The sequence below is a fragment of the Cervus canadensis genome, chromosome 8 (genome assembly GCF_019320065.1).
Source record: "Cervus canadensis isolate Bull #8, Minnesota chromosome 8, ASM1932006v1, whole genome shotgun sequence".
NCBI classification, from domain to species: domain Eukaryota; kingdom Metazoa; phylum Chordata; class Mammalia; order Artiodactyla; family Cervidae; genus Cervus; species Cervus canadensis.
Window position 1 is genome coordinate 26,649,878 of NC_057393.1, and position 18,016 is coordinate 26,667,893.

The following is an 18,016-nucleotide window of genomic DNA, read 5'->3' on the forward strand; positions in this document are numbered from 1 at the left end:
GCCCTCTGAACAGTGTGAGCAGTCCTGACCATGACTCCCAGGAGACCCAGCCCCCCATCTCCACACAGGGTGCTCGCAGTGGCCAGCAGATTCATCATCTTCCTAGATGAAGGGCACCAGGTTCTGGGCAAGATGCTGCCAGCTGCTCACGGTGTTACCTTCTGCTACTCTGCTTTTCTGAGCCTTGGTTGTTGGTATACATAAAATTGGGCAACTTTGCTAGTCACTTCCATCCACCCCTGAAACTCTGTGCTTCTGTCTGCCTGCTCTCTGACTTCCATCCATTTATTCACTGATATGTGCCTTCCAAGCCCTAAAACGGGGCCAGACAGACAAGCTTGGGTCTGTCTGCACATTCATGTGAGAGAACGTAAGAAGCCACCTCCTACCTGAGCTTTCCAGCAAAGCTCAAACATGTTAGAATCTTAAACTTTCACATTCCCTTTTCTCCTACCTAATAAGCCCCCAAGAACCAGGCCCGATCAAGGAGGCAGGCGGTAGGGGGTGGGGGACTGCTGTTGTCAAACATCTGGCATGGAGGAGCCATTCCAGAGAGCCAGATGTCCCAGGGAGCAGGCAGGGACATTGCACCCCAGACTCTGGGGCATTGGCCAGCAATTGCTGGACCAGGAAGTAAGTTCCCAGTGGGTTTGGGTAAAAACTCAACACCATGAGGGAAAAAGGGAAAAGCTTATTTTCAGAAGTTAGCAAATCCCCTAAAATTAAGTCGGCCCTGTCATTTGCTTTTTGCTCTTGTTTATGGGTTTGGGGTTTTGTTTTCATTTTGTTTTGTTTCATTTTGTTTTTGCTTTGCCATACCAAAGGCTTTAATTTTATCCAGTCATGTGCTTTATTTAGGCTTTTCATTTATAGTTTCTGCTTTTGGAGTTCCACTTAGAAAGATTTTCTCAACCCCCAAGATTAAGGAGATATTCACAACTTGCATTTTTAATATTGCTATATGGTTATAAGGCCAGAGTCTCACTGGATTTTCCTGATGATCATCAGTCGTCCCCAGATCACTCATTGAATAACCCATCCTCACCCGAGTTCTTTGAGTCGTCCCGTTTAGCGTTGGTCTGTTTGTGGACTTGCTCTGTGAACTTGATCTGTCTGCTCCTCCTGCAGTGGATGATTTCCCCACTTGGGCACTCTTTATACACATCTTCCCGGTTGGTTTCACTATGTCTGTCCTTCTGAATAAATGTTTGCAGCTACTCTATCCCAGCCTCTTGCAGAAGAGGAAAGAAAAAAAAAATTGAGCTCCAGGAGAGGATTGTGTTCCAAACTCAGACCAGAACTCAGGTTTCATGACTGTTACCTGTGCTGCCACTTCACTTCTCTGATCATACTTTCCTTTCCAACTAACTCTGTGTATGTTCAGTCACAAAGTTGTGTCTGACTATTTGCAAACCCATGGACTGCCTTCAATCTTTCCCAGCATCAGGGTCTTTTCCAGTGAGTCAGCTCTTTGCCTCAGATGGCCAAAGTATTGGAGCTTCACTTTCTCATTCCTTTTTTTTTTTAAAAATATTTATTTTTATTTATGTATTTATTTGGCTGCACCAGGTCTCAGTTGCAGCATGCAAACTCTTAGTTGTGGCATTGGGATATTGTTCCCTGACCAGGGATTGAACCAGGGCCTCCTGCATTGGGAGTGGAGTCTTACCCACTGGACCACCAGGGAAGTCCCCATCTTCTCATTTCTTATCTCTAGAATTGCCCTCTGCTGTCATGAGGCAGCAGGTCATTGTAAAATCTACCTTTTAGGCAACCCAAAATCTGAAGAACCTTCTCATGTCAAGGTCCCATGTTTGCCTGACTTTGCAGACCATGAGGGCCCACACCAAGAAGGATCACAGAGAGGAAGAAGTGGTGTTCTAGGTGTCTTTCCACTGGCCCTCGTTCAGTTCTCTCCAGAGTAGTGGCTTTGCCAAGTGTCTTGCAGGTGCGGTAGAGAAAGCTCAGCCAGGCAAGGCCAGATGGAGCCTGAGGCCTGGCCAAGGTGCCCCCATGATGCCAGGTCCCTCTCCTCCCTGCAGATACCTGGGCAAAGAGGGCTGGGCGCCAGCATCCTACCTGAAGAAAGCCAAGGACGAGCTGCCAGCACGGAAGAAGAATCTGGCAGGCCCGGTGGAGATCATTGGGAACATCATGGAGATCAGCAACTTGCTGAACAAGAAGGCGTCCGGGGACAAGGAGACGCCCCCGGCTGAAGGCGAGGGCCCGGAGCCCCCCATCACCAAGAAGGAGATCAGCCTGCCCATCCTCTGCAATGCCTCCAACGGCAGCGCGCTGGGCATCCCCGAGAGGACCGTCTCCAAGCTGGCCCAGGGCTCCCCAGCCGTGGCCAGGATTGCCCCTCAGAGGGCCCAGATCAGTAAGAGCCTCTCAGACCCCCGGGTCCTCGCCGCACCACTCTTTAGAGAAGGGGCATGAGGTGTAGGGCAAGCCCAAGGCAAGTGTGCATGACCCCCAGATTATTCTCCCCTGACCCTAGGCTCTCTGTGCCAGCTTGTCTTGTGCTAATCACATGTGGACAAGTCAGTTCCTTCCAACTGTGAAATGGGGCCCTCAACACAAGCCTGCTCTGAATGAGAGCTGATAGAGCATCATGCTGAGCCTTACCCCTTCCTCCCTGTTGCCTTCCTCCAGCTACCGGAAATCTGAGACACTTGAAGGGAATACCTCCTTCCACAAGCTCTTTGAAGCGGTGTTCTTCCGGAATCTCCTCCTTTCATGCAGGAGAAACCCAGCTTCTGGCCCCTCCAAATCTCTGGCATCTCTGGGGCTAGGATGCCTGTGGTTGAGGGTTAAACTGTTCTATATTATGAGGCCAGCTTCTGTTTGTGTCCAGCCATTCTTAAAATCTGGAGGAAAGCTGTTTTTCAGTTTAGTTCTAAACTTATTTAAATTAGTTCTATGCCTGAAACCTTCTGAGCAGTCACTTGGGAAGGGTTTTGGGGGCATTTCCTCTTGCCTGACACTGTGCTAGCTTCCAAGGATTTGGTAGATAGACGTGGTCTCTTCTCCTAACTTTGAAAATCTGATCATGCTATCTACCCTTTCCCCTGAAAAAAATGCCCCTGTGTCCGTACATTTTGAAATGTGTGCATCATTTTAGAGGGTTCATGTATCCCCTTGAAACACAGCTAAGGAAGCTTAAAGATCTGACTTCCCACAGAAGAAGCCCAACTGTGCTGTCTGTGGTGACCAAGAGCACAGGTTCCCCATAAACGCGGGACAAAAGCAGGGACTTCCAGGATCAGGAGGTCATGCCCAGAGAAGGCAGGGAAGGCACTGTTGTCTGGCTTGGATTTTTGAAGCCCTGTTTCCTCTTCTAGGCTCCCCGAACCTGAGGACAAGGCCTCCCCCTCGCAGAGAGTCCAGCCTGGTATGTGTGCTCGGTTGTCTTCCTTGTTCCCTTTCTGGGTGCACTCTCATAGCCTCCAGTAGTTGACGCCTCCATGCAGAGCCTGTTGGTCCAGAGCTTTCCCAGGGCCATGCTGGGGCTTCCAGCTCTCTGGGGTTGGGGGCAGGGAGGAAAGCCAGGGGATCCCAGCCTTCCTGGGGCCTAGCTGGACAGTTTTTAATTGAAAAGGCACTGCACTCCAAAGCTAAATAAATCCACCCTGGCCACGGCACTGGCAGACATAAACATTTAGACTGGCTGGCGAGAGTGTCCAGCCAGGGCATTGCCAGAGGCTGGAAATAGGGCTGCTCTCCATGTGAGCCTGGAAGCCTTTCAGCTTTGCCTTCCTTGCTTGGAAGTGCCCGACGGATGCGATGGAGGCCAGAGCCTGGGAGGGCAGAGGATAGATCAGTGAGTACCCTCAGCAGGAGGGTAGCAAATGGCAGGGACTGGTATAGGCTGAAGCTCAAAGAGGCTCAGCACTGCCGGGGTCCATGGAGCCAGTGGGTGGGATTTCCTGGCACCTAGACTGTCAAGGAGGCCAATATGCTCTCAGGGTACTGGGGCTTGGGGTGAGAGGTGACAGGCAGAGAGAGCCCTAGAACTGAAAAATGTCATCCACGGCAGTGGGATGCAGTGGAAAGAGTGGGGCTTTGGGTCTGCCAGGCATGGATTCATGCTCCACTTCTGATATTTAGGAGCAGTGAGCCCCTGGGCAGGTTGCTCACCCTCCACAGGCCTCAATTTCCTTATTTATAAGAGAGGGGAACCATGCCACTCATCTCCTAGGGCTGTTATGAGGGTGGGATGAGATGGTGTGTGTAGAAGGCTGGTCATCGGCTTTCCACGTCCTCTGTCAGCTCTGTGTGCTGTGTGGGGACAAGGCTTCCACAGTCACATCAGGGCTTAGCAGCAAGGTTTACTGTGATCAGTGACCTCCGCCCCGGGGAGGGGGGTAGCAGCAGTCGCTGGAATGGTGGCCCTTCTGTAAACAGGACCTTGAAGGTGTGGGCCCTGGAGATGGTACTGTGCTGGCCTGGCCACCAGCCCCAGTAGACCTTCTGTCTTGTTTCCACCCCCACCCCTGCATTTGACACAACTGGACAATGCGTTCTCCCCTTCTCCCATCTCTCTCAGCCCCACTGATTATTTTCAGGCAGACTTGATTTTGGCAAGAATGGGGTAATTCCTTCCACACCTACCAAAAGCAGGGCCCATGGAGGCAGAGCTCCTCTTTCCAGCGAGGTCTGGCTAACTCCCACTGGCCTGGGGGTCAGGCTGGGCTGGGACCAGGGCCACATATGCACACGCTCACAACGGCAGGGCCAGGCACCAGGGCAGGGAAAGTTGACCAGATCATATCCAATCCCTCAAAACCATCCTCCCGACCCTTCATTCACTCTGACCTGAGACAGTTCCGCAGTGACTGGTAGGAATAGAACATGCTGAGCCTTGAAGGATGAGGCAGGTTAAGGGGAATAGGATGGTGTTTCAGGATGGTGTTCAGCTTTGGCTTGTATTTCTAGAGCGTTTCCTGTGCCCCTGGCTAGACCAGAAGTTATTTTCGTTCTCTCCTGAGGCTGTTATTAGTTCCAGTTTACAGATGAGGAAACTGAGGCTCAGAGAGGTCAAGGGCCTTTCTCAGGGTCACACAGCTGATGAACCTGGGTTTGGAGCCCACATGTATCCGTCTGCAAGGCAGGGTCATTTGAGGTCATCCTCAAAAGCTGCTTCCCCAACACTAGCCTCCCAAATACATGTACCTTTTTTATTTTTTATTTTAACCTCTTTGTACGATCCCAGGACATACTGGAAGTGATAGGGAGATACCAGGTCCTCGTTCGTCACAGTAGAGACCAGCCAAAGCTGGAATGTCCCCTCCACAAGGTCAAGAGGGTTGTCCTCCTAGTTCATTCTTGGTTGCCTGGTGCCTTGGACCAGAGTCTGACACCCAGTAGAATACAAAACAAGCATTTGTAAAACGAATGATTGAGGCTCACAGGCCATGGGCTGTGGCCACATTCTAAATTTCTCTGCAGGTCAGGCTTAGGTATCAACATGCCAGCATCTAGGAAGCATTTAGGCTGCCCAGCATGATCACCCCACCCCAGAGCAAAGGATCCTGAGCTTTATTCCATGCTTGCCTGACCGTTTGACATCATCATGATGACCGACCAAGGGCTCTCTCACCAACCCCACAGTCCCTTACACCCACCCCACACCTCTGTAGCAAGGTGTCACCCAGTGGACCTTCACCTGAGACTCAAGGACGTAACTTTCATCTCCCGGGGGGCAGTGTGTAGGGCTTTGTTACAACGGTGTCTCTGTTTTTTAACGTTCGCTTTGGGACCTGAAAACTGGATTTCAAAGATATGAGTGGATATTTACTAGAGGGTCATTTTCATAGCTCCGACAAGTTGCAAGTGAATCCTGGGTATTCTTAGAGAGCCTGGGCCGGAGAATGGTCTCTTAGGGAGACACCCTGGGACGCAGGTGATTGATAATCTTCAGGTCAGCTGCTGTCCAGCTGCTGAAAGTGCCACACTCACCTCTGTTACCATTCCTGATCAGGTGGGTCTTGCTCACTGAGCCCTTCTCTGCCTCAGGGATTCCAGCTGCCAAAGCCGCCAGAGCCCCCTTCTGTTGAGGTGGAGTACTACACGATTGCTGAATTCCAGTCGTGCATTTCTGATGGGATCAGCTTTCGAGGTGGACAGAAGGCAGAGGTGAGCTTTGGGCCATGAGGCTAAGTGTTATAACTCATGCTGGTCAGAGACTTCCCATGTTTTCCGTTTATGTCTGGGGGTGGGGGGAGGGGGGCAACATTCCTGAGGGGTGGGCAGGAAAGGTGCAGAAACAGGACCCACAAGGCTGAAAATTCGCCTAAAGCCTGTGTCACAGCCAGGACTAGAACCCACGGCTCATGTCTCCACCCAGCTCCCCTCACACCAGCATTTCCCAAAAGCTCATCACAGGAGCCTGTGACGGAGGCGCCTTGAAACAAAGGGCTTCTGGAGTCGAATGATTTTGGAGGAGAGTGAGGTAAACAAAACCCAGCCAGTTTTGTAGTGTTAATTGCAGAACTTCTCAGAACCTAGATATGGGGGTGTCACTGTGTGTGTCTCTAAGAGGGAACTGGAATAGACTGGATCGCCTAGCTTCCTCGCCCAGGAGCACCTGGGGGCCAGGGTTCCACAAGACCTACATTAGGAAGTGCTGTTGCTGGAAGACTGTGGAGCAGGCAGCCGGAGTAAGATACTGAGGACCCCTGTTCTGACCATGTCCACACCACAGGCACCTCTGAGCTTTGATTTAAGCACTTCTCCCCCAGGCTTTAATGAGTTCTCTCTGCAGATGGGTCATAGGACCTGTCCTATGGACGCTCCCAGTCCATCTTCTAGCATTTATTCCCCCAGGTTTTGATGAGTTCTCTCTACAAATGGGTCATAGGCCCTTTCCTGCTCCCTCCCAACCCATCTCCTAGCACTTATGAGACCCTGCTCTGTGGCCAGCACTCCACGTGGCATTCCAGGGGCCAGAGAAGATCCGTGACTCAGTCATTTCTCTTGGGTGGCTCTGTGTAGTAATGGAGTTAAATCCAGTACTTCCTGTAAAACCATCAGAAGAGTAATTGGGCAGTCTCTACCTATTGAGGAGGTGATATCCCCAAAGTGGATGCTTTAAATCACATGCCTAGAACTTAGAACTAAATTTCCAAGAGAAATCATCCTCTCAAGTGGTGCCTATGCTTCCAGAAGAGCCTACAAAGTTCATAGTGTAAGAGAACTGACATTCTTAGGATCTACACAAGCAGGCATTTTGAGTGTGGAGCAGGCAGAGTGAGGGATGAAATGTAGGACCCAAGGCAGGGCAGGGTTGGCCAAGAGCTGGCTTCAAAGGACTCTCCTCCTTCTCCCTGGAACTCTTCCTCCAGGAGTGTTCCATAGTTCAAAATTACAGTTGTCCTTCGGGATCCGTGGGGGGTTGGTTCCACGACCCAGATCCTGGGATGCTCGATGCCCGTGTAGAAAATGAGTGCAGCTGGCCCCTGTACCCTGGAATGCGGAGCCTGCACACGTGGAAAGCCCTCGGTACAGCCGGCAAGCACACTCCTGGCCTTTCTCCAGTCTCAAGTAGCAGTTTAGAAACAAGCTTCTTGAGTGAGTTTATACTCACGTGGGAATGACTAGGAGCCCCAGCCTTCCCATGGGAAACCAACTAAAAGAGATGTCCTCAGTGATGGGATTTCAGTGGAGTGAAATGACCGTGGGCAGTGGGGAAACCAGGGAGATCTGGTCTCAAGCTTTACCTCTGAGTTCCGCTCACCTGCACCCTGCTGTTCTCTTCTGCCCTGAGAGACCCTTTCCAGGGACTCTGAGGGAGGGCCAGCAATGCTCGGGTGATTGGAGGATGGGAGTGGTGGAGAGGCAGTCTTCTGTACAGATGGGTCCCTGGCAGGTGGGGTTTTGTAGGGACTGAGAACAGGGCACCTGTAGTAGCTCAGCAGGAAGAGAAGTGAGAGTCTGTGCAGGAGGCCAGCTCCACCAGGGTGTTGACAGAGACTTGGAAGAACAGGGGAGGGAGCCTTGGAGAGGGAGTCCCCCACCCTGGAGATGATAGAGACCTGGGTTTGAATGCCACCCCATCACTTCCTGCATTGGGTCCTGCGCCACTGAGTCGGTGGTATTAGCTCATCCAGGAAGTGGAGATACTGTCCTCTAGAGCCTAGTGTCAGGTCCCAGCCCAGCACACGGTCGGGCCCCAGCGAGTACCCCAGCTCACTGGCCTGTCTGCCCCTTCCCCCAGGTCATCGACAAGAACTCGGGTGGCTGGTGGTACGTGCAGATTGGTGAGAAGGAGGGCTGGGCCCCCGCGTCCTACATTGATAAGCGCAAGAAGCCCAACCTGAGCCGCCGAACGAGCACTCTGACGCGGCCCAAGGTGCCCCCGCCGGCGCCGCCCAGCAAGCCCAAGGAGGCCGACGAGGGTCCAGCCGGCCCCGGCGAGAGCCAGGACTCCCCTCTGAGGCTCAAGTATGAGGAGCCCGAGTACGACATCCCTGCCTTTGGCTTCGACTCAGAGCCGGAGCTGAGCGAAGAGCCCACAGAGGACGGTGGCTCGGGGGACCAGCGGCCCACCCAGCCCCGCAGGCCCTCGCCCGCCTCCTCGCTGCAGCGCGCCCGCTTCAAGGTGGGTGGATCCACGGAGGACGTGGCCCTGGAGGAGGAGACCATCTACGAGAACGAGGGCTTCCGGCCGTGTGTAGAGGACGGCCTGTCGGCCAGACGCTCCTCCCGAGACAGCGACTCCCCGGGGGGCTCCCCGCTGTCCCTTGCCAGGAAAAATTCCCCCAGATCGGACTCCCCCAAATCATCCTCGCTTCTGAAGCTCAAGGCAGAGAAGAACGCCCAGGCGGAACTGGGAAAGAACCACTCCTCGGCCTCCTTTTCCTCCTCCATCACCATCAACACCACTTGCTCCTCCTCCTCCTCCTCTTCCTCCTCATCCTTATCCAAGAACAGCGGGGACCTGAAGCCCCGTTCCGCCTCGGACGCGGGCATCCGTGGCACTCCCAAGGTCGGGGCGAAGAAGGATGCCGACCCAAAGGCTGGGCTGACCTCTTGTGCCCGGGCCAAGCCGTCGGTTCGGCCCAAGCCGTTCCTGAACCGCGCAGAGTCCCAGAGTCAAGAGAAGATGGACATTAGCACTTTACGGCGCCAGCTGAGGCCCACGGGCCAGCTCCGGGGCGGCCTCAAGGGCTCCAAGAGCGAGGATTCCGAGCTGCCGCCCCAGACGGCCTTCGAGGGTCCCAACGAGGGGTCCAGGAGAGGCTCGGCAGACCTCATCACCCTCCCTGCCGCCACGCCGCCCTGTCCCACCAAGAAGGGGCGGGAAGGGCAGGCCACCTCCTATACAACATGCAGTGCCTACCAGAAGGTCCAGGACTCGGAGATCAGCTTCCCCGCGGGCGTGGAGGTACAGGTGCTTGAAAAGCTGGAAAGCGGCTGGTGGTACGTGAGGTTTGGGGAGCTGGAGGGCTGGGCCCCCTCCCACTATCTGGTGCTCGGCGAGAACGAGCCAGCCGACCCGCCTGGCAAAGAGACAGACGCAGTGGCGCCCAGGAGCAAGCAGAACGAGGGCAAGTCGGACAGCCTGGAAAAGATCGAGAAGCGCGTCCAAGCGCTCAACACCGTCAACCAGAGCAAGAGGGCCACGCCGCCCATCCCCTCCAAGCCCCCCGGGGGCTTCGGCAAGACCTCGGGCGCCGGGGCGGTGAAGATGAGGAACGGCGTGCGGCAGGTGGCCGTCAGGCCCCAGTCGGTGTTCGTGTCCCCGCCACCCAAGGACAGCAACCTGTCCTGCGCCCTGAGGAGGAACGAGTCGCTCACGGCCACCGACAGCCTCCGAGGCGTCCGCCGGAACTCCTCCTTCAGCGCCGCCCGCTCGGCAGCCGCAGAGGCCAAGGGCCGCTTGGCTGAACGCGCTGCCAGCCAGGGCTCGGAGCCCCCCCTGCTGCCCACTCAGCGCAATGGCATCCCCGTGTCCCCCGTGCGCCCCAAGCCCATTGAGAAGTCCCAGTTCATCCACAACAACCTCAAAGATGTGTACGTCTCCATCGCAGACTATGAGGGGGACGACGAGACGGCCGGCTTCCAGGAGGGCGTGTCCATGGAGGTCCTGGAGAGGAACCCCAACGGCTGGTGGTACTGTCAGATCCTGGACGGGGTGAAGCCCTTCAAAGGCTGGGTGCCCTCCAACTACCTGGAGAAAAAGAACTAGTTGGGGGGCATGGGTCCTTCCAGCCTTAGTGTGGGTGAGCGAGAATAAGACAAAAGGGAAAGGGGAAATGGGAGGGGGTGGGGAGGACAACAGAAACCTGCAGAATGTGTGACCTCAAAGACCCCAGCTGGAAGGTGGGGTCTGGTGGGGGCCCACATTGAGCAGGGAAAGGGAATGGGCAGGGGTGCCCTGGGCCTGGGATCAGAGGCGAGAAAACTGAGCCTCAAGTGTGCACCTTGGGGACTTTGCTGATGGACTCGGCGCCATTTGGGACAGGCCGTGTGGGAAACCCCAATTTGTGCCTTGGCTGCCAATCTGGAAAAGATGTGGTTGTAGGGCCCTCACGTGCCCTGCCCCTGCCTAGCCTGGTTTCAGTGGCTGTTAACTTGGCCTCCGGAGTAGCCCTTGTATCGTCCTAACCTGTATTTGTGAATTATCCTGGTTTCCCAGGGACCACCACCCGCCACGGGTGGGTGTGGTAGGAGACACCACTGGCCCTGGGGCTTGGAGACATCTCTTGTGAGCTCAGGCTATCCCTGGGCCGGGCCTCCGTCTGTGTGTGCGGAAGAAAAGGCAGTTGCCCAGGTGCCAGCAAGGATCCCCTTTCTTAGCCGTCACTGCCGCTGGCCTTGGGAAGAGTGCCCATCTACCCAGGGCATGCCGTGGAAGACCACCAGCTCCAGAGCTTACAGAGAAGGCGGGTGGAGCCGTCGGTCTCATCAGTCTGCACAGACTTTCTTTTGGGTTTTTCTGGGTGGGCAGTTCCTTTGCATGTTTTGGGAGAGGCATATTGCTTTGAGGCTTCTGTGTCAGGCCTTGGGTTTTTGGTCTTATTTTAGGGGTTGTTTGGGGGCCCAAGGGCAGTTAGCCTCACGGGATGGGATGGGGAGGTGGCGGCATTTCTGTCGTACTCTTCTGGGGAGGTTGGTTGGGTTTGTGTTTTGCATTCTTCCTCTCCACAAGCCGAAGTCGCTTCATTTGGTTTCCACTGTGTGGACAGCACCGGCGCTGGCCAGAGGGATTTCAGGCGGGAGAAGCCCCAGCCCCGGACGTGGCAAAGCAGAGATGCTGCGCTCTCGGTTCTTGCGCCACCTCGGCAGGGCAGGACCCTCCCCAGGGAGGAGGATGGCGTCCAGGCGAGGAACAGCGTACATTCTCCAGCCCGGGCAGGGCCCAAAGCCTCACGTGTAGGCAGTGGAGAAGCCGCGGTTGCCCCACCCTGGGCTGAGGGGACCCCGCTGGGCAGACATCACCAGCCATCCCGTGGCCTGCAAGCAACGCCCGAGAAGATGAAGATCCCTGGGCCCGGAGCCAACCCGGGCTTCCCCAGGGGCAGCGCCCCTGTGAAGCGAGAAGGGAGAACGTGAAGTCCCTCTCAACTCTGTTTCAGAGGCCACACTGGCTTCCCTGAGGACTCACTCTTTGCTGGGAGTAGATTTCCACACGTGCCTTTGATTGTGGACAAATCAGGCTTCACAGCCACTGATTTAGCTGCCAGATCCTGGACCGAGGAGGAAAGGCCCTCCCAAAGGCCCTCCCTCCACCCCTGCTCCCCACCCAGGCAGTGTATGTTTCTGGAAAAAACAGCACGGGACCTGTGCCTCGTGCCCTCAGCCCCCAGCCTCCCCCCTCCACTCCCCCCACCATACACTGATGCCTGGCAGCTCTAGCAAACTGCTCCCGTTCTTTGTTGAAAGGGCCGTGGTGAGATTTTGCTTCCTTTTGTTTGTTTAAAATTAAAATTAGTTATTTTCTTCTGCTGGACAGTATTAAATAGAGCAGGATGTTGAGTTATCTGCTAGATTGCAGTACTAATGGTAGTATTGTAGTGTCTTTATATTAATATTATTTGGACTTATTTGAACAATAATGATAAAGAAGTGGTTCATTATTTTTTAATTAATGCACTTTAATAAGGTGGAATGGAAAGAAACCCAGAGAGCAAAGTGCATTACTTAAAGATGCAGTATATACTTTTCTCATTTTTAAGCAGCACATATTTATTAAAAGAAAAAAGTAATTTATGATTATTTAAAATAAAATTTAAAAGTAGAGTGACTGTCGGGTTAAAGGACCTTCCACATAGCTATCTTCCAGGGGGAGGGCTCAAGCGGCTTCACTCCTCAATGTCTGCACTGAGCCAGTTCAATGCCAGCCAGGCCAGGAAGGAAGGAGTGCAGGACCATCTGCCAAGCACAGAGCATCTCAGTTGGACTGGACCACAGTGCTCCCTAGAGCCTGCCTTTCCCTGCCCTTCCTCTTCCACTGTACTGCCCTGGGGGGCTCTCCCAGCCCTGCCAAGGACCCCGTCTCCTTAATCTCCAGTGCTCTTAGGTGATAAGAGTCATTGTAAGTGACCTTCAGGATCACTTCATGCCATACACTCCTGTTAACTGCAGCCCAAAGACAGGAATTAGCTTTCCCCAAATCACACAGTTAGTTAACGGCAGACCTTCCCACCCCCGTTAGAGTTTATAGTGTGGTCATCATGTTTACATTGTGACATCCAGCCCTAAGGATGGCTGGGGCTTGCTCAGGCATCCAGGAAAAGTGGAGAATGCTGCCACCTAGTGACAGCATGTAGATTTGGGCAGCAAACAGGGATTGCCATGCCCCATCTTCACCCCTTGCCCCTCGCCATCACCCCGACTCACAGCACAGCACAAACCCTGCAAACCCAAAGAGAATATTAATACTTGAAGCAAGAAGGGTGCATGCCAGTCCCTCTCAGTCATGGCCAGGGGATGCCAGGGCTTGCGCCCCTGGACTCCTAGCCCTGCCCAGGGCCAAGAGGGCATTTCCCTAGAGCTACTGAGCTGCTTTGTGATGTTGGAGGGTACTGCTGGCAGCAGGTAGAGGAGGGAAGGGGCCTGGGGCTCTGACCCATCTGGAGGAAAACCAGATCGGATTAAAAAAGGAAAAAAAAAAAAAATCTCAGCAGTGTCCAAACCTAGTTTTCCATTAGTTGTGATTGAAAATGTGAAATAACGTTGTATTGCTGTATACTGCAACTTTAATCATAATGAGCCCTTCTGAGGTCATTATTGAGGTTTATATAATGCCTGAAGATGCATCCTTTGGTGCTTTTTTCTTTCAGTTTAAAGACTTTATTACAAGGGAAAAAGATGTCTTCATCTCTCTCCCACTTTGTAACAGGGACCTGGCTGGGGTCTCTGGCACCCGTCATGCTATTCCCACTAGGCCAAGGGACCCCAAGGGCAGCAAGAGGGAGCTGAAAGGGGCAACCTGAACTGCAGGTGTGCCAGTTGTGACCGGGTCCCCTCGCCAGCCCTCGGCCCCCTCCACCCCCAAGCCTGGCCCCATAGGCCCCTCTTTCTTCCTCCACTGTTCTCCATCTTGACGAAGGCATTATATAGAATCGTTTTAATCACTTTCAGATGTTAGAGCAGCATATTTTACAGGCATTTATATCCATTGCTTTCCTCAGCAAGGCATGTTACTACTTTTATCATCTAAGGAAAAAAAAACAAAAACAAAAAAAGACAAGGGAATTTCGGTCAAGCATTATTTTCATATTGCTAGTATTTGCAGAATAGATGTAGAACTATTTAAGTTTAGACCTTGGTTTGGTAGTTTTTTGTTTTGTTTTTAAGGGAAAAAAAAAAGTAACCCCTACTTTTCCTGTTTTTTGTATTTAACTAATATATAATTTCTATAAGGTTACTCACTTCCCCTCCCCCTCCAAATACTTTGCATTCTCAATCGAAAATGAAAACAATCTGAGACATGAAAAGTGCAATATTATCAAGAGGGATGCCAGGCTTGTAGGACAGTGGCGGGGAGGGCCAGCAGCCCCACGTGTTGCTGGGGGAGGTGGGGCTCTTGGAAGGAGTCAGCAGTGGAGCCGACAGGTGACCTGGGTATTGGTATTTTTTTATCCCTCCTCCCCCTCCCCCTTCCCTGGCAAGATGGCAGGGGTCTCTGCCAGAGGGCAGCCCCTTCTGCTGGGTGTTGTCCACCCAGAAGAAAGGGATTCAGGAAAGTGGCATGGGGCGCTCAGCCTCCCAGGGCCCCAGCCCTTGGCACACAGCAAGGACCTCCAGGAACTGCTCCTTGTTTTCATTTCCGTTCTTTTTCAGCCAGCTGCTCAGAAAGACCTGTCCTAAAAATCACCCTCAGCAGCCCTCTCTCACCCCAATCTCTTGATGTTTGGGCCATGATCCTTTTGATGTATGTTTGAGTCTTTCTAAAACTATGTAACCTCAAGTTCAGTTTATGAGCAGGAACCCTCAATGTAACCAAATCCTTCAGGGGGGTATGTGGGTGCCTTGAGCCCAGCCTCCTCCAGTGACACCAGTTCCCACAAGCCTGCAGCTGGGCCTGGCGCTGAGCCAGGGCCACCCATTCATCTCAATGACTTCAGCCCGAGCGAGGCATGATCCTGCCTCTGCTCAACACCCCAACAGTCCCCAGAAGATCTCAAAAAAACGTGTTGGAGAAGCCTGCCGAGGTCCCTGAGGACAGAACTTCCCTTAACAGGTACCAAGCTGCCACCTCCTACCCGGGTGCCGGTAGAGAGGGCAAGATGGGAAGTCTCTGGGTCCAAGCCCTGGGAGCTCTGCCCCTCAGGGTGACAGGTGCAACCTCGCTGGCTAATCCCTTCCCCCTTCAGTACTGTACACTTGCTGCTCCAACCCATTTGATGAATTTCTGTACAAATATGGATCTGGTGCCCAGAGTGGGACTGTGCCCCCATGGGTGGGTGTGTCTCCTTAGAGTGGATACGTCTATAGGTCCAGTTTTCGAGACACTCAATTGCAGTGCTCTCTGGAAAGAGAATCATCCACATTGCTAAAGAATTAAGATTCCCTCACTTTTTTGAGGGCTGTGTGTTGTTGAGTAAGTGCATTGTGTATGTGGTGTGTGTGTGCACGCATGAGAGTGCATATGTGTGAGTGTTGGTCATTTCCCACTTGAACTAAATAACATGGGGTTAGAGGAAAGAGATACTGGGCAAGCTGTCTCCATTGAACAAGTCCTTGGCATTGGGCAGGCCCCACGGGACTCACAGCTTCTGGCAGCAAGTGTGTGTGTTATTCACATGCATAATTCTGGCTGGAGAGTGCAATGTGTCTTTTTTTTTTTTTTTTTTGTAATTATTTTATTAAGTATTTAGTTGGAAACTTCACACTGGCATTAACAGATCTAGCAGAAGCAGCCTAGGCCATTGTCCCGGGCTCCAAAATGAAGATGTGGAAAGGAGGCACTGCTGGGTGTGGAAGTGCTGAGGAGTTCAGACAGGGCCACCACCTGCAAACACGTGTCTAGCAGACTGCCTCCCAGCCTCTGCTGTGCGTGTCACCACTGTGGGAACCCCCGTGTCGTGAGAGCTGCTTGCCCTCAGTTCTCGTGTGGCTGAGGGTGGGTCAGGCTGGTCGGGGTGAGAATTAGGTCACCTGCCTGTGGGCACATCACGCCCTGATCTAGACCGCCAGCCCCAACTGAACACTTCATGGGGTCATGTGGAGGGTTCCCCCTTGACATCACTGAGCTTCTTGCCTAAATCATGATCTCTGGCCGGGATGGCCTCTGGTTCTCCAGTTATGTGGTCACAGCCAGTGACAGAACAGGGTCATGACCTATAGCTTCATTTCGGGAAGCACAGCCCCACTGATGGCAGAGTCCCTCCCTGTTTTGTCCTGTGCAGCTGGGTCCTCAGGCCGGAAGTTGGGCACGTACGTTGGTGCTTATAGACTGGGTGGAGGGCTTTGCCTTCCTGGGCCTTGACCCTAACCTGCATGTAAAGTTGGTTTTACCATGCGATCCCCCCCCCCACAATCCTATCTTTCTAATCTTGAGTTTGCACTTGACAATCAGCTTCCTCTTCCGTCCCAGAACTTAGTGGCCTTAGAGAATAGGTCCCTGCGATGAAGGTCCCCCCCTTTGCTCCCATTTCCATCCTGGCTAATGGGCTGGACCTCAGGAGGCAAGAAAGAGAAAGGAAGAATTATCGTTTTAAAGCAAAAGTATGGATCGAGCACGTTGGAAGTGAGTGAGAGGCACGTTGGCGAGATGAATGTGTGAGAGACTGGGGTGGCTGGAGTTTTCCATCCCTTCCCCGGGAAGGCGACTCCCAGAAGAGGATGTCTGCTAGGCAGAAAGGGAAAAGCGTGAGGAGGTTGAGTCAGGATTTGGAGTCTGGAGTTTTGTCTTTATTAGAAAGAAGGAAGAAGTGAATTTGGAGTGTTTCAGAAAGAAGCAAGCCAGTAGGGAGGAAACTTAGTGATTCAACACCCAAGGGCCCAGCCAGAATAGGCTGGGAAAGCCTCAAGATTTGGCTGTAGAAGAAGCTGACCAGAGGAAACTGCTAGTTGCTGGACACAAGCTGGGTTGCCACAAGCATGTTCTTAACGGTAACTGATTTACTTAGTAGAAAGCCAAAGTTGCCAGCAACAAACCAATCTTTGAATTTGGAGAACATTCCTCCATCTCTTAGTTTCCAGGCTGGTTTTGCCCACCTCTCTCTGTCCAATTCAGAACTGGCCTCTCAAATTACTTGAACCAGAGACCAGTAACCAGAATGGTTCATGTAGTAGGGACCCACCATCCCCAGACTGAAATTTTGGGGTCCAGACATCATCCAGCATTATCTGGGAGGAAGGCAACCTCATTTGCTCTTCTGTTGACACCAGTTAATTCTTGAGTATCTCTAACAATGTCTATGGTGTTTCAGTTTGCTGAGCCTGCCTCACTGGTGTGACTCAGAAGACAGGGTGCAATGCAGTCATCGTGTTAGTGGCCTGTGAGCAAGACATACTGCTCTTGAGCATTTCAGAGAAAGGTAAACAGAGCCTCCATTCTTGGGTCTGCAACTTGTCTCTGTAACAGGTTTTCTCTACATCCAGGACACAGGATGGGAAAAGGGTTTCACTGTCAGTTTACAGGAAATCTGCAGGAAGGTGACTTCTGAACAAGGCAGGTGTGAGTGGCAGGTTTGTGAAGCATGGGTTTGTGGACTGCATGGTTGCATGTGAGCTAGCTGGATGTCTTTGGGGCATTCCTCACAGTGTCCACACAACCCCTCCCAGCTCCTAGTGGGACCTGTGGGGCTGAAGGAGGTCATTCCCCTTTCTCCCCTCAGCAGAGAAACTGAAGAAAAGGACATTGAATTCAGTGCAGTTTGAGTGCTAAAAAATTTCCAAGCTCAATGGTGGTGCTAAACTGTCTCCATGTTTCTAATATTTTTAATAGTGGGTTTTTTTTTTTTTTTCAGTTGTTCTCATCACAAAAATGCAGTGTCCTTGGGGAAGGGACCCAGCCCCTTGACCTGCCACTTTCCAGGTGTCCTTTATCATTTTGACGGGACTCTTTGGTCTGCAGAAAATATTCTGTCTTGGCATGCTTCTAGACTGTTGTAAGATTTGGGTTGTTTTGTTTTGTATTTTATGTTTACATGCATCTTGTATTTCCCCCAAAACTAAATAAAGTTTTTGCCTTTTTAACTGAACAGAATCACTCCTGATTCTCCCTGCCACCAGGAAACACATCCGGCTGAGTGGCAAAAGTCACATTACGCCCAAATCAGGCATGAACTTCAGGGTTTGGGCCCTCTGAGGACACTGGAAGGGTAGGGGGAAACATGTAAGCTCCCACCCTTGCTGGTGAGAAGCGTGCTCAAGCTCCCCACCCCTTTCCCCACCTTTGGAAGGCTTTCTGGCCAGTGGCCCAGGCTTTTAGAGATACAGACCTTGGGGCCACCAAGACCACAGCCAGTGGGCCTCCACAGCTCCTCCGCTTGGAGCCCCTGACCCTCCCCTACTTTTGCTGGACTACAGTAAGCAGGGCTGAGCAGTCCTGGTGTAG

The 18,016-nt window shown here is 52.7% G+C and overlaps 1 protein-coding gene across 5 annotated transcripts in view; it reads left to right on the forward strand.

Moving 5' to 3' along the window:
- SH3PXD2A (SH3 and PX domains 2A) overlaps positions 1–17,660 on the forward strand; it is a 243,415-nt gene extending 225,755 nt beyond the window's left edge. For all 5 annotated transcript variants that reach the window (XM_043475517.1, XM_043475519.1, XM_043475518.1 and 2 more), the window contains 4 exons: positions 2,043–2,380; positions 3,345–3,394; positions 6,019–6,138; positions 8,219–17,660. In XM_043475517.1, the coding sequence (XP_043331452.1) occupies positions 2,043–2,380; positions 3,345–3,394; positions 6,019–6,138; positions 8,219–10,192 (2,482 nt within the window). In that variant the 3' untranslated portion in view covers positions 10,193–17,660. The remainder of the gene's footprint in view (positions 1–2,042; positions 2,381–3,344; positions 3,395–6,018; positions 6,139–8,218) is intronic.
- Positions 17,661–18,016: the final 356 nt, after the last annotated feature.